Here is a 16,952-nt window from a genome sequence, read left to right on the forward strand (position 1 = left end):
ATAATAATAATACTTATAATATGAGCATGTTCATGTATAGCGCTGCTAGTTGTACACAGCGCTTTACAGACACATTTTTCAGGCTGAGGTCCCTGGCCCGTGGAACTTACAATTTATTTTTTGCCGCCTGAGGCACAGGGAGATAAAGTGACTTGCCCAAGGTCACAAGGAGCCGACACCGGGAATTGAACCAGACTCCCCTGCTTCAAAATCTCAGTGCCAGTGTGTGTCTTTACTCACTGAGCCACTCCTTCTCCCAATGTAAAGGACACTTACAACCAACTAGCCATTTCTTGTTAAAAATCTCTTGTTACATGGGTATGTTGATAAAATGGTTTGGGACTGTAGCAAATAATGTTATTGGCCAGATGTTGTGGTCCCCTACAATGCATGATGTTCTGATTATGACATCAACATCATGTAATGAAGTACGTTTCTGTGTATATTTCATTAACCTAACTAACTATAGTTTACTGTGTTTATTAAACGTTCTAAAAATACATAGTATAGTCAATATGATGATATAAGCTCCCATAATAAAGCTGGTGTTATCATTTGTCGGTGTTATACATGGATCCTACACAAATTGATACAGACACAAACAGTTGTCTTACAAAGTGTGTCTATGCTAATGTGCACGTGATTGACGTTACAATTGTGAGAATACTTGATAATTATCATCATGATAATGATGAAGTGACGTGATTTATATTGCAAAAATATTACCAACATTGTCATATTGGTAAATTAGAAATGCTAAATGACAGTAACATTTGCAACAAAATTGTGTTTTCTGTTAACAGTTTTACACTTGGTACATGTAGGACACATCCACACATGTGACTTATACATACACATGTCACAAATGTAAATTAATGTTGACTATTAATTCCTAGCATTAAAAAACACCTACATTGCTAAATATAAGATGTAGTACGCATTGTTGTGATTACAGGCATTCATGCATGGAGTGTTAGGATCAGTCAATTTCATCCGTGATGAATGAGCTCCCGTAAGTAAACAAATAAGTACAGTTATCCCCTTGTCTCCAAACACATCTATATTACATTAATGGAATTTATAAGGAAACATACATAAAATGTGATGAAATGTGAGTAATCATTTTCTAATACAATGCACATGAAAGCTCAAGAGTAGCTAAATGCATATACATGATACAGAAAGTACATGTATGTTACATTTGTGTTAAAACCAATATGTTGGGTTTTTACTTCAAATAATTATAGGAAGATTGAGGTAGGCACATCTTATGAGAGATGTCAGCAAATATACATACCATGATCAGTCATACTGGAGATATACCTATAATGCAAAGGAACAATATATAAATTGCAAACATTGACATGCCATCTTCAGTACCGTAAACAACACAGCAAAGTGTGTATTTGGTGTTAAATGTGCAACACCATGTATATTTCATGACATTCAAAATGTAAATCAGGCTGGTGTACACATCATATGGATGTACATGTTACACTGCACCAATAACATTGTATGTAAGCATACTAGAAGCATGAATGAGTATGGGCATAATATGTGTATTGTGTTAGCATAAGGAACAACACAATGCTAAAATATTAGTGCTTTGTTACCCCAGTTGTATTCACATACACACAACTAAAGTAAAATTGAAGAGGGATTATATAACCTGTGCAACAATAACATACCGGTGCCACATCCCTTTGTGCACACAGCAGAGAGAAGAAAGGTGTGCAACCCATATTCATCTGTGTCCTACCAGAAGGGTATATAAAAAAACATTATTGTTAAGATAACATAATGTAAGTATAAAAGTATAACTTGGAACATATATGTTTTTACTTACAAGAAAAAAATGAATTGATGAGATTCTGGCGTGTCTGGCCACCACTGGCTGTTTGTTCATTTTCAGCAGCTACATGGGTGGGATGCTCGTCTACCACAGGCTCAGCTAGGTCTGACTGTACATTGTGCCTGAGTGCAACATTGTGCAAAATGCAACAGGCAAGGATAATATCAGACACTTTTTGAGGCTTGTATAGAAGAGCCCCAACAGTTCTGTCCAGACACCTAAATCTGGTCTTGAGTAGGCCAAATGTCCTCTCTATAACAGATCTTGTACATATATGGGCTGCATTGTACCTGTCCTCTGCTTCAGTTTGAGGGTTTAGCACCGGAGTCAAGAGCCACGGCCTAATTCCGTATCCTGAGTCACCTATAATGAATGGAGCACACATAAGCTGACATTAGTGATCAAATTGTACAATGCCAACATTCCTAAATAAAAATGTGTTTTGTGTTATAACATGTAAATGTGTACTCACCCAGCAGCCAACCATGTTCAAAATGTCCCTCTTCGAACGCATGGAAGACTGAAGAGTTCCTCAGGATGGAGGAATCGTGACTGGAACCAGGGAATTTGGGTACCACATGCATTATCCTCATCGTCGCATCACATACCACCTGTACATTGAGTGAATGGTAGTGCTTACGATTGCGGTACACATGCTCACTCTGACTAGGTGCAATCAAAGCAACATGTGTGCAATCGATTGCACCCAGCACACATGGTATCCCTGCTATATTATAAAAGCCAGTCCTGACTTCCAGCCACTCTGTCGCCTCTGTAGGAAAATGAATATAATTCCTAGCGCGTCTATTGAGTGCATAGAGAAACTGGGTCAAGGCCCGCGAGAATGTAGATTGCGAGACCCCGCCCACTATGCCCACAGTTGTCTGGTATGACGCGGAAGCAAGATAATGTAATGAGCACAGCATTTTAACAAGCCCAGGGACTGCACGACCTCTGGCTGTGAAAAAATCTAAATCTCCCCTTATCTCCTGATAAAGAGATAAGATTGCTGCTGAACTCAAACGATAGCGACTTACAATCTCCTCCTCACTCATCCCATCTAACAGGGTTCTCTCCCTGTACAGACGCGGACGAGGCACAACTTGTCTCCTGTGTCTTCTCCTCTGATCTCCTGTCCCTCTACCTGTCCCTCGGCCTGTCCCTCTCCCTGTCCCTGTCGTATCCGCGTGACTGTCCCTGTCACTGTCCCTCGGTGTGTCCCTCCCTTGCCCTATATGATTCTCTTCATCATCAAGCATGTCATAGAAAAGAATGTTCCTCCGTCTCCTAAACAATCTCAACATTTTGAAATGAGTAGCTGTGAATGAGCAGGTAATGGGCGTCCTTTAAATAGGTATGTGATGATGTCAGGTGACATAGTAAAATGCAAGGTGTTACATTAACATAATAAAGTACTTCTGTGGCAAGCTGTGTGCAGTTCTTGTTATAAGTATTTGTTGTGTGTATTCTGCAGGGAATGATGATATTTGGCAATGATGTGACGTGAACCTTTGTAGAAACATTGCTTGCAAATAAATAGTTGCATGTGCAATGCATGTAACACTTGTGAACGCAACAGTCAGTCATGTAATTAGACAAAAAGGCTGAGATTGACGTGGGAAAAGTTTTGTGTAACATGTGTAATTAGGCATGTTATTGTGACATGTTGACAACAATGAATAGTCGTGTGCATATGCATGCATTTCTGTAATGAGGATAGTTGCTATAGAATGAGTTTACAAGGTGTCCCAATGCTGAATTACTGTACATGTGTGTATAAGTTAGGTTGAAGTGCTTGTAATGCTACGGTTACAATGTAAACATGCAATGTGATTGAGCGTCCAATAAGTGACGTCATGAAAATAGGGAGGACCCAAAACTAGATGTAAACATGAGAAGACAGATGTACATGAACGTTTAAAGATGCGTGTCACATTACAAGCATTGTGTAATGTAAAGGAACATGAATATACGGTGTATGTGTGACATGTGTGTCATGTGTAACATCATGTAAATAATTGTTGCTCAGTTCAGTAAAATGTGTGATATGATGTGAGGTTCTCCTTTAAGAGTTGAGTATAGTATTTTCCCTTGGCACATCATCACATGATGAGTAATGTGACCCGCAAATGCTGAAAACATGTAAAAGTATAATGTTATGCAAATAATACACGTCAGCTATGACACAATGCAGGGAATGCCCCCACACTGTAATGCAAATGACGTTTGTATTGTGAGCAATGAAACGTAAACAGTACTATACTGTTATACGTCCCCGCTCCATTGACTCCATTGATGTACAGAAGATTTTTTTTTCCTAAGTGCCGTTCCGGCAGCCTTAGCGATCGTTCTCCCCTCCAAACTGCCAACTTTAGTTGGCGGGAGAAATTGGCCATAACATCTCAATTTCGTAGTGCCGATCAGCCCCGATAAGCTGTTTTTTTTTGTTGAATCCAGCCGATTTAAAAAAGTGGCGATCAGTGGCGAAAACAGGCTTATCGGCAGGCGAATGGCCATAACAAAATAATCGGCTCCGAAACCTGGCGAAATCAAGCACTTATCGGCGCTTACTGAATCTCAAACCCAATTTTGCCTATAAAATGGCGATAATTCCCTTATCAACGCTTACTGCATGAGGCCCTTAGTGTTTTAAAGCCACACGGCTTTTCTCCGCCATTGCGGTCAATGGGGCGACCCTCGTGGCGGCTGCGACCCTTTCCCATGGCCATTGCCCGTCGGACCCTGTTGGGGTCGAGTAAGGGGGTTCCCCTGAGCTAGGGGCAAAAAGAATTAACCCTATATCTGCCCTAGGACCGGAGTTACAATTTTAATAGGGATGAGCTTGGCCGTGACCAAGTTCCCACGCCAATTGAGTGATCAAAAGCTCTTTATTGAAATTGTATCTGCTTTCGGGGGTTGCGGTTTGGCCGTCAGCCAACTCGTTCTTGGAGGTCGGACTCGAGGAATCCCCATTGAAATGCATTACTCCATTCATTTCAATGGTGGAGTTCCGCTCGTCCTCTCGGGCGCCACCTGCTGGTATTTTCTGATATCAGGCCAAACCATGGAAATCTCCATAGACTTGCATGGAGCTCCAATGGCGACCTATGGGATGGGCTGCAAATGGGGATAGAAAAGGCGCATGGGAAAAAAGGGCCATAAACATGTTAATGCAATTCACCCTTTCCCTCCTGACGTGATCCCAGTGTATGTGTTGGGTGCACACACTGTAAGGGGAGAAATACATGTAACCAGGGGGAAACACAGTTTGCATTGAGGCAGGGGAATAAAAACACCACTATTAAACTCGACTGAACTCCCTATTTCGTGTTCTGGCCCCGGGACTTGATCCCCTCCTTCTCCATTGCTTTTGACCAGCCTCTTTTGCTTGCCCTTTTCCACCCGGCTCCCTCTGACCCTGGTCTAGTGTTTCCTCAGCCCTATCTTATTTTGTGTGGCTCTTCCTCCTCCTCTTTTAAACTATAGTATGACTCTTATCCTCCCTTATGTCCATCTCTGCTCCTGCCTTTTACCCTGTCTTGAGAAGGCTCACTTCCCTCTCTTACTGAGATCTATGAGTCATCTGCTGTACGCTTTCGTTGGGCTCATCTGTTCATATCCCCTGTGGCGGTTTCTCTTATTATACCTTGTGTGTGCCTCCTCTTTCCTCCCTCCTTTCTCGTCCTATGCTTTCTGGGGCCCTTATGGCTAAGCCTCACCTCTTGTGCCGCTCGCCCTACGCTAGTATCAGTCCCTGAACCCAACCCTTTGCGTTCCCTCCCTCCGGTTATGTGCTGTCTCATGGTTCGGGGACCCCTGCCCTTGTTGGCTTGGCCCCCCCTCATTGTTATGTGCGTCCTTCCTTGTCACGCCTCTGTGACGCGGGCCCGGCGGCTGTCCTTGTCTTCCGGTGTGGTTCGCGTTGTGCCTATACCAAGATGGCCACCCCTCCATATCCGGTGACGTCCTTCCGGTCTCCACCATTTTCCCACCTGATGTCCTCGGGGGTGGATGTCTTCCCGCGCTGTCTTCCCGCCACTGGTGCTTCTTCTTCCGGTGCTGCACTTACGATCCTCCATGGCCAGGTTCGACTCCATCTTGCCCGGTGTGCGTTCCAAGGCCATCTTCTTTGGCTGAATCCTCACCGTCAGGCCGCACACCCAGGTAAGTTCTCTACCAATCTTTTCTTTCAGCTTGCTGACCGTCTTTCAGGCACGGATGTCGTGATAGGGTCCTTTCTGGTCCTCTTTTGGGGTTTCGGTTGCGGGGCGAACAGGAGGTGGCCTCGTACTGCCATGTCTTTTCTTTTAGGGTAGCAGCGCCATTTTACTTAGAACTTTAGCCGCAACTACGGCAACTGAACAGTACTTAACGGTTTTAACCAGGGCACTTTAATTGTTTTAGTCTTTGTCTGCCGCCACCGTTTCCCAGCTTCTTTTGGGGTTATTCACTCTCTGCCATTCCGCCTCCGGTGCCGGTTCCTCATGGGGTCTCAATGCTGGGCCTTCCTTCACCCCTAGCTTGTGGAGGAAGTCACCCCTTCCTCGGGTTCCTTCATGGAGATGGCCTTCCCGCTCTTGATGACCAGTAGGCCGAACGGGAAGGTCCATCTGTACCGGATGGCCCTCTCGCGGAGTATTTTCGTGACCGGCTGCAGTTTTCTCTGTCTGTCCAAAGTTATAGGGGAGAGGTCCTGGAACAGCTGGAGGGTGGCTTCCTCAAACCTGCAGGCTCCTTCGGTCTTTGTTTTTTGGAATATCGCCTCCTGGGTGCGAATATAGTGCAGTCTTGCAATGACATCCCGTGCTTGCTCGTTTGCCATAGTCCTACTCCTGAGAGCGCGGTTGCAGCGGTCCATCAAGAGTTCTGCCACGGGAATGTCAGGGAGCAAAGTCGCCATCCACCAGGAGACAAACCCCTCAATCTCTGTGACCTCCTCAGGGATGCCGCGGATCCGTATATTATTGCGGCGATCCCTGTTCTCTGCATCCTCCTGTCGGTCTGCAAGTTCTGAAATCTGGGCCTGCGGGTGTGCAGACCTTTTCTCCGTATTCTTGATGGCTTTTGAAGCGGCTGTCATTTTTTCCTCCAGGGCTCCCGTGCGCTCCCCCACTCCCTGGACCTCTTTACGGAGCTCTTGTATCTTGGCACGGAAGAGCGTCTTCATATTGTTGTATAGGCGATCAAAGTCGCAGCGCTGTACCGGTAGCTGCTCAGGCTCCACCACCACATCTTCATCGCGGTCGGAGTCCGAGCCCACGGCGGAGCCGTCGCCATTTTTGCTCCGGCGCCCTTTGCTGCTGATCTATTTAGATATTTGCGTAGATCGCCTGTGTTTTTCTTTTTATTATGTTGTGGGGCCGTTCCTGCTCGTTCCCTGACTTGCCTAAGGGAATTCTGAGCCGTAACGTTCGCTGGAAAGTGGATATTTTTGCTTTATTAAATTGGCGGGGGAAGGAGCTCAAGGCTTAAGCAGCCATCCATCACACCATCGCGCATGCGCCTCTTTAAGATACATTTTAAAAATTTTAATGCCAGAAGGATCCATGTGTTTTGTTTGTATTTCCAGGCACACTTTAATCTATGTAAAACACTGCATGGATTGTGATTGTTTGGATATATTTTTAATACACTGGGTCTTATTTAAACTGTTTTTAGACTTTTTTTTATATGTTTAAAGACTATATATATCCTATGCAGCAATCTATAGCTGCAATCATAGCTCAAAGACACTCTTTGAGATCAGGACGTAAGATCCAGCATTTGAGGGGTTAATGGCAATCAATCATGCCAGCCCTATAAAGATAAAGTCTCCCAGGTACTCTGCACAAGCCTGACGAAGGATTCAATTATCCGAAACGCGTTGTGTGTGCAGAGACCTGGACCAAAAGTTGTGTGTCTGCTCGAGGACACCGTAGCTGGCGCCTGCCCTGACGGTGAACAGTCCTGTAGACCGGACGCGGCGAACAGGAGCACACTGCACCAGAGAGCAGGAGGTTGACGTCGGCGTCCCTGAGCAGTTTTTTACATGTGAGTGAATTGCTGTCTCACATTCTTTGCCAAATAAACGTATTTTTATTCATCTGTGTGGCGCTGTCTTCCACTACATGCGCCCTGAGTGGCCCATCCATGATGTACAGAGGGAGAAGGAGCATGACTGACTAGCAAGAAGGAGGAAAGAAAATAAAGATACCTATAGTACTACCCAGTACCACACAGGCCTGTGTGAGTACATATTACGTTATACTCTTATCACCCCTGTGCTCTTAACCATTGGTTTACTATTGTATATGTTTTCAACTACTGGTCTGATATTAACTCTGACCCTTCACCGTGGATCCCGCCAAGGTCAAAGCCGTCTTAGAGTGGCCACAACCTACTACCCTGAAGGCAATACAACGCTTCCTTGGTTTTTCAAACTATTACCGGAGATTTATCCAAAATGTTTCTTCTCTTGTGGCCCCACTTACGGAATTGACCAAGAAGGGAGCGGACCCTGCTTCTTGGTCTACTGCTGCTCTCCAGTCGTTCGCCCGTCTCAAAAGAGCTTTTGTATCCACCCCCATTCTCATTCACCCTGATCCCAAGCTTCCTTATACCCCTGAGGTCGACGCCTCTGATGTGGGCGTAGGCACTGTCCTGTCCCAAAGGAAGAATTCACTGTCCAGGTTGCATCCTTGTGCATTTAAAAAAAAAATGGTCCAATGCAACTACAACATCGGGAACCGGGAACTCCCGGCCATGAAGCTAGCTCTCGAAGAATGGAGACATCTGCTTGAGGGCACTGAAAATCCGATAACCATCCTCACGGATCATAAGAACTTGCTTTATATTGAAGGTGCACGCTGCCTGGGAGCCCATCAAGCCAGATGGTCACTGTTTTTCTCAAGGTTAATTTTAATAATTTCTTACCATCCCGGATCCAAGAATATTAAAGCTGATGCTCTTTCTCGACAATTCTCCCTGGACTATAATTCTGAAGATCAGCAAAAACCCATTTTACCTCCCAAATGTATTCTCTCGGCCACTTCATTTGGAGCACTTAAAGACATTGTCCGTCAACAAAGCCACATCCCTCCTGGCATCTCACCTCCACAGGACCGTCTCTTTACTTCACCCCCATCCTACCTCACCCTACAACATGCAGCACTTATCATCTGAGATCAGACTCCAAAAGACTGTTCATGGTCCCAAGGCTCAACAAAATATCCGGCCGCTCCTCCTTCTCTTACTGTGCACCCCAAAACTGGAACAACCTACCGGAGACTCTCACATCCACCACCAGTTCTTTCAAAACTAAGGCTGTCTCACATTTTAATTTGGTCTGTAACTGTTTCATAAGCCTAGAATATATATTTTCTTTAACTGTGCATGCAATGTCTTGTATATAATGTACACCCTGTTCACTTATGTAACTGTATTTGTAACCATGTATTATTTGTCTTAACTTTATACCCAGGACATACTTGAAAACGAGAGGTAACTCTCAATGTATTACTTCCTGGTAAAACATTTTATAAATAAAATAAATAAATAAATGAAATAACATTTTTTTAAATCTGTTAGGCACTGGGAATCAGACAGTTCACAGTCAAAAGGAAAGTGACATAACCACTGAGTTACTGCTTTCGTATTTCACAATAAAATGCCTCTTTAATTCATATAAAAGATGTATCATCTTTAGGGATCCATTATTATGTTGTAAATCAATGGACTTCTCTACTGTATGTTTCGAATGTTGCAGTTACCCACCTAATATTCTTTAGTTTACCTAATATGGTGTCTAGGAGCATGACCACCTCAGTCTTACCATTGAGAAGCCAATCTCCCGCTAGCTTTTACAAAATATTAATCTCCCTTATTGCGACATTACTGGGAAGTAAAAATGGCCACCAGTCATTATAGCCATTGAATAACTGAAATATCATGTGTTGTAGAAATCGTCTCCTTTTTCATCAGCTTCCGCGAAACAATGTTGTGGGTGGACATTTTTATATTTATTGGTGGTCTGTCTTGTACACTATATAGCAGGCAGAGGTCTGTAGATAGATTTTTGGGGTTTAAAGGCCAGCTTCATTGAAGAAGCCATTAAGCCATTTAAGGGGTTAATTTTACATGTGAAAATGCAGAGACAAGGATTCACACAGTGCAAAATTAAACATTTTTGCTTGTTGCTAGTGGGAGTACAGTTAGATAGTCAGGGTGCGGAACACAGACAGCAGATATACGACCGTCAATAATGAATACATACTTTGTTTCTTCATACTAACAAGCCTAAAATGAAAAGGTTAATTTGTAGTTAGAAAAACATGCTTGAGAAAAATTACCTCAGAGCAGATGAGAAACATCTAACCAAAATGACTGTTCTCCGTCCATAACCTGAAACATCTTATTCCAGCTAACTGAAACTTGCTATAAATGCCTCAAGAGAAAATATATTGGGACTGCAAGAAACCTGCGTCGGGATCTGCATTTTCACACAAGGATCTTATGGTATTTAAACAAAGGAAAACATAATTTATTTTCAAGGACCCCCCCCCCACCCACATCCCCATGGGGCAGTCACCTTCATGAGGGTTGCAACAGCCTGATCGGATTGCCCAATCCGTTGACCCACCCCCTCCAATATTCACCACTTGACAGGCTGTGAAAGGGGACTACGTGGGACAGGCCAGGTGGCAGCCAGACCTCCCTCTACATAGCCAGAAGAGAAAGGCCAAATTGGTATATATTGGAGGTCTCTAGAGGTTGGCGTCAGAAAAACGTTAATTTTCCCACCGATCCCCAAGTTTTTACAATATGCCTGATGTGTTCTGTAGAAAGCAGAAGCAATGCTGTTTCTCCTCGTCAAAGAATTAGTGGAACTGCTGCGCCAGTCAAGCTCAGGGATATAGAGAATGTTAAGATGCAGGTGCCGAATGTACAGGCAGGCCCAGGTAGAGCCACAGAAACAGATTGGCACGCTGGAGCTGTCCAATAAACGTGTCAGAAAGCTGGATGCCAACTATACGGTTGGGCCTAAGCTGCCATCTTGGAGAGGCCACAGGGAGGGGGCATTCTGACCCGGCGGCTGGCTTGCAGCCAAAGGATGGCGGATAAGGATCTCCCTCCTCTTTTATAGCGGGCATTGAAGGGAGTGCAGCCAATAGCCAGCTGGCGAGGATCTCCAACCATTAACAATACTGTAGTTTAAGATAATATGTTAAACGGTTTTGGGGCTGGTGGACAGGCAAGGGTTTTTAACATGTTGTTAGCAATAAAGATGTGACCTTTTTCATTCCAATAATGTGTGGTCTCACTTATTCAGGTTGGTTAAACCCTTACGAAAAGGACAGAGGCTTTAAGCCTTTAAGAGTCATTTATGTAGAATGACAAAACCGATTAACTTGTACAGTATATAGCAAACAGCTTCAACATATACACTGATTGGCATTCAGAATCTCATTCATTCAACTAATCAATTAAACCTGGGATACACACTGTAGCGGTCCAATTTAGATTGTAAGCTCTTCGGAGCAGGGATTCCTCTTCCTAGATGTTACTTTTATGTCTGAAGCACTTATTCCCATGATCTGTTATTTGTATTATTTGTTATTTATATGATTGTCACGTTTATTACTAGTGTAAGGCGCTATGTACACTAATGGCGCTATATAAATAAAGACATACAATACAGTACAATTTCCAACATTCAACAATTCAACTAGACAATTGGTAATTTCAGTATTTTTTTTAATTAGATAAGGTCACACAGTACAAGATGAAAGTGGGAACTGATTCGTTGACATCGCTGATGAGAGGTACACATGCACCATATAGCCCCATACTAACACTTGATAAATTAAGTCTCTGAGGTAAAATAATATTAATAATAGCAGCACTGCAATCAAACTGAAATTTATAGAAACAATTTGATGAGACATTATGGATGATCATCCTCTTACAGATTAAATAGTATGGGTCAACATCAGCATTAATTCTTATTTCATGGGTTTTGATCATTCTGGTCACACTTTAGCATTACTTTCACTCCAAGACCTTTCTTTGTTGTTTCAAAGGCCTCAAGAGCCTTCTCTAGGGGGAACCGGTGGGTAACCAATGGAGCAACATTCACTCTCTTAGAGGACAGCATGGATATAGCCATTGGCCACCTGGAACAAACAAGAAAAGAGAGAACCAATTCACAAATGATATCCTTTAAAGTTGAGTCGCCTGGTTTGTCGTGCTTTAAGGAGATCACTAATTTCTTCACCCTAGTGATGTCATGTAAGGACATCCATATCATACCATTCACAATGCAGTAAATTACTTGTTGAAAAAATTATCCAATAGACAAGACTTCTTAATAAAGCAAATGCACCTCTCTGGGTAAATGGATATGGTTTGAAGAGAAGAGCAAGATATTTTTATTTTGGCGATGGTCAGTTCTCAGTAAGCGCTCTGCCTGGGAGCAGTTTTTCTAACATTATTTTTTCATCATAAAAGGTACTTACGTATTGCAGTATCTAAATATTCCTCTGATGTCTACCTCCCGCACAGCGGCATTTACAATAGGGACATTAACCATTGCTGGACCCAAACCAACCAATATTAGAGTCCCACCAGAGCAAGTTGCCTGAGAAACAAAATGATAAAATGTAATTGAGATATGAAGCATGTCAAAAGTGATCATTTTACCTCAAAACATTACATAATGTCTTAGATGAAAATAGTAATTCGTTACTCTTATTTTATTTATTGATAAAATGTTTTACCAGGAAGTAATACATTCAGAATTACCTCTCGTTTTCAAGTATGTCCTGGGCACAGAGTTATGATGACAAATACACAGTTACAAATACATAGTTACATCAAGTGAGCAGGCCCATCATTTCTTATATCTAATAAAGCCCTCCAACTAAGTGGTGACCTGTTTGTCACCTCTCTCTGTGATTTAAAAAATGTAAGGATTTCTTTGAGGCTGAAAGCCCGTGGTTTGGCTATTGTCTATAGCAGGGGAGCGCAAACTTTTACAGCTGCGCCCTCCTTTCTGCCTGCTTCGGAGCTGGTGACACCCCCTCCAACCTTTACTACTGCATCAAATGACGCTCTGGGGTCACGTGACGTCAGGTCACGTGACCCACGGCGTCATTTGACGTCCGTGACGTCACGTCACATGACCGTGCGGCGTCATTTGATGCCACATTGCCATGGAGACGCGTCACCGCTTCTGAATCCAGGTAAGATTTTTTTGTTGCAGGGGCCTCACGCGATCCACTGGCATTTAATTTAAATGCCTGGGGGAAGAGTACGGGACCTCTGCAACCGCCTGCGCCCCCCAGACAAATCTCCCGCCCCCCTGGGGGCGCACCCCCCAGTTTGTGCACCGCTGGTCTATAGCCTCCAAACAATACATTTTTCACTTTTAGTGGGCAAACAGTGCTAGCTCCTCGATTAAGATGTCTTTGTTGATCAGAAGAGATAAAAGGAAAGGTCTTGACCTGTCATAAAAACAATTGTATTTTTAACACAATTTATAACCAATGTTAACCCTTGAAGTACCAGATTTATTAAAATACTTAATATCCCCCACCATTTTTATTAGTTAGTAAAACAAAAAAAACATTTAGATAACAGTTCCTGGTTGGGCTAATCTAAAAGTGTCTTGATCTAGGATTGTGAGCTAATTAAGTCATTGTAAGGAATCGGGGAACACGTCCTCTGCAATGTGTTCCCTCCTTACCTGTTGTCTCGCAGTCCTCTACTCTGGCACCAGCGCGTGCACGCTCCCCCGCTCTGCTTACATAGCGAGCAGCTCTTTTAGATTGCCACGGAGCTTAGCTCCGCCCCCGAGGACACGCCGCGCACACATGACATCGTGCATCGTTCCCCAGCTGCGTGGCAAGTACTTTCAGCCCACTTGTCTCCTGCAGCTAATCCTTGCCTCTGCGGGGGCCGCGCCTCTGTTCCACCTCTCTTGTGACTGGTTCCTTTGTGCTTGTGACTGGTTCCTGTGTGCTTTAAATATCCTGCAGTTCCTGTCATAAGTTGTTGAGCATAACTAGTTGTAGCCTTGTGCTTCCACGTCTGTGTGTCTTGCTTCCTGTCTTGTGCTTCTCTCTACAGTTAACCCTGCGTGTACCGACCCGGCTTGTAATTGGAAACTCCAGTGGATACTGGCCCTGGCTTACCCTCGACTCTGCTGACATCTCCAACCCCGACCACGCCTACACGGACTACCACTATTCGGACCTCTCCAACCCCAGACCACGGCTATACAGACTTTGACCATTATAATCTCTCCAACCCAAGACCTTGACAAGTATCTGGACTAACCCACTCTCTCCAACCCAGACCCGGCTACGTTGACAATCCTCCTGCCAGGCACGCTTCCACTGCTGTGGGTGCGTGGTTCAATACTTCCCCACCTCAGTACCGTGGTCCTGTCTTGCTCGTGGGCAGCGCAAGCGTTACAGCCATAAACCAAAACAACTGTTTATAGTAAATTGTCAACTTGAGCACCAGAGCGTAACCTACGGTTGTTATTGATGGCGCAATAACATTAAATGTGTATATTAAGGAGGTCTGGTGACCGTACCCAGACCTACCATAGGCCCAAGGTGTCATCTTCAAAGGGGATCATATATTCCTGAAATGCACACATGAATAGCAGAGAAAGAAGAGAATAGGGTCACCATTCAGTATTAGGTCTTTACTATTAATAAAAGATATCTTGGACTTGATATGATTCAGAAGATTAACAAATATATCTTTGTGACATTTGTAATCAAATGGATTAAATTACACAAATATGACAGGTTGGTCTATGTTACATATCAGATACATATTTCACCTTCAAACATTCAACAGAGGAGTGTTTTATGCCAGAAAGACACGTGATTTATCTTATTTCCAAGTCCTTGACCTTTTGAAGGAATCTGATATTGTTCTGTGGTAACGTACAGTATTTAGATTTTTTTTTTTAATCCTGTTTATTTTATGAAATGGTGGGTATATATATATATATATTTATATTGTATGTTTCTTGTAACATTCTTATCTGTAAGTAAGCACTGTAGTACTTTTGTATATTAAATGTAAGATTGTATAATTACTGTACTGTCTTTGGGCCGTAACTGAACTTTGCACGCTTTGTAGAGAGTAACTGCATTTTCAAACACAATTTTCTACAAAAGAGAATTTGTGTTAATTACTTATTTTTTCCGAGTAAACAGGGTACAGAGGATCCATTGGTGGTGGCAGCGAGTTTAAGGTTATAGTGTGACGGATTGAGGAGAGCTAGAGTGGGTGCTACACTGCTCTACTAGTTCTAAATAGAGCTACTGCACCGACACACTTTATTCGAGCAAATACCCAGTATGTACCTGGCAGATACCTGGAATGCGCCGCTCCTCACCTCTGACAAGCCCCGTTGCGTTTGCCTTCCCAGCCTGGGTTCATGCCTGGCTGACGGGCGGCTGATCTGTTAAATGATAATGATTAGGATTTAATAGGCTGCAATGCTTCGCGTGTCTACCAGATGGCATAAATTCATGAATTGTAATGCAGTATATATATATATACTGTGCAGTATTGCAGCCAGCGGGAATAAAATGCTTAAATCCCTGCTTGGAAAATAACCCAATGCACTCGGGCAGAAAACAGTCACAAACCTCAATACACCCGGGTATACCCGAATTCGTGGGACTAGCCGAGCTCGAATAAAGTGTGTCGCCAGTGTATAATGCAGTAGATGGTTGTCAACATTTTTGCAACATGTCGATAGGTCTGATGCGAGACCGCTAGGGGGGGATTTCAGCGCTCCACTAATCGTAGGGAATTTGGGTTAGCATGTGCATGAGTACAGTGCGGCATTATTTAACCAACTACTGCCAGCATTATGATGGCAATAGCTTAGTTATCAGAGTCCGTACTGTAATCCTTCGGACACGGCTATCTCAGCATTTGGTGTTATTGATTGTATATATAATCTCTAACTAAAGGGTATGTCAGCTATAGTCTGACCAATTACTCTGGTACTGACCTTTTTCTGCCATTGTTAAACACAGGACTTGCTCAATTTTTAATTAATAGAGCAGTCAAGCACTCCCTCCTGACTAAGTCGCCTCAATTTCTGCACTTGCTTCCTTCCCTACATACACTAACTCTGGTGCAAACCTGTTTCATTTAATTATTTCCCAACCAGATAGGCACTAATGGTCCCTGAAGGATATTTGGTATAACATTGTGACGGTGATGGGATAACCAGGCTCACTAAAAAAGGTCAAGCCCTCTTGGTTGCCTCTGAGTCACGTGGTGGGGTCCTACAGTGTCAGATCTTGGACCTGGCTGTCGTGTATGTACTTCTATGCACTGAGTGAAAATATGCGACAAATAATTTTTGTGTTTTTGCCTTTCCAGGAGTGCCAGCAAGCAGAGATTGCTAGGCTATGAGTTTCAGGGTGGGTTTTGCAGAGAAAGTCTTTTCAGATTGTGGCTATGTAGCGGGATTCCAGCATTACCCCAAAAAGGTAGCCGGGAATCATGTCAGATTCTCGGATACCTTGAAGCACATTGCTAAAACCTACCCTAAAAACGTTCTTGCAGCTCACCGCCAGGAGTCCCTGCTTCAGCACAGACCAGAGAGGTAAAAGGGGACATAGGGATTTGTGTATCCCAGGTATAGGCAGGGTTCCCTGGTTTAGGGGGAGTCCCTCACGGTATATGCCCAAACCCCCAGAACTGGTAAAGGGGTTCGGGGTATCACCAACTACAGGTAAACCCCGTTATAACGCGGTCCTCGGGGTCCACCCCGAGACCACCGCGTTAGTAACGGGGTCGCGCTAATTAAAAAAAAAAATGGCCACCGCGCTCCTGATCGGGAGGGAGTGAGGAGGGAAGGAAGGAAGAGGTCTGCACAACATGTGGGCCGCATGCGGCCGGTCTGGCCTCTCTGTGCGGCCCGCGATGACTCTGGCCGGGCGCCAGTTAATTAAATAAATAAATAAAAAAAGTTTTAAAAAATGGCGGCGATTCATCCCTCCTCCCTCCCTCTCCCTCCCAGCCCCCTCCCTCTCCCGCCCAGCCCCCTCCCTCTCCCTCCCAGCCCCCTCCCTCTCCC

At 43.9% G+C, this 16,952-nt stretch overlaps 2 protein-coding genes across 2 annotated transcripts in view; one reads left to right on the plus strand and one right to left on the minus strand.

Annotated features, from left to right (window-relative positions):
* Nucleotides 1–4,985, plus strand: part of LOC142469211 (uncharacterized) — a 16,639-nt gene extending 11,654 nt beyond the window's left edge. Inside the window, exon 4 of the mRNA XM_075576170.1 lies at nt 4,909–4,985. Coding sequence (XP_075432285.1) covers nt 4,909–4,985 — 77 coding nt within the window. The remainder of the gene's footprint in view (nt 1–4,908) is intronic.
* A 6,582-nt stretch (nt 4,986–11,567) lies between these two features.
* Nucleotides 11,568–16,952, minus strand: part of SORD (sorbitol dehydrogenase) — a 65,759-nt gene continuing 60,374 nt past the window's right edge. Inside the window, exons 9-10 of the mRNA XM_075576123.1 lie at nt 12,346–12,467; nt 11,568–12,003 (exon numbers count right to left, since the gene is read on the minus strand). Of these exons, the coding sequence (XP_075432238.1) occupies nt 11,838–12,003; nt 12,346–12,467 (288 nt within the window). The 3' untranslated portion in view covers nt 11,568–11,837. The remainder of the gene's footprint in view (nt 12,004–12,345; nt 12,468–16,952) is intronic.

Source organism: Ascaphus truei, chromosome 18 (genome assembly GCF_040206685.1).
Source record: "Ascaphus truei isolate aAscTru1 chromosome 18, aAscTru1.hap1, whole genome shotgun sequence".
Classification (NCBI taxonomy): domain Eukaryota; kingdom Metazoa; phylum Chordata; class Amphibia; order Anura; family Ascaphidae; genus Ascaphus; species Ascaphus truei.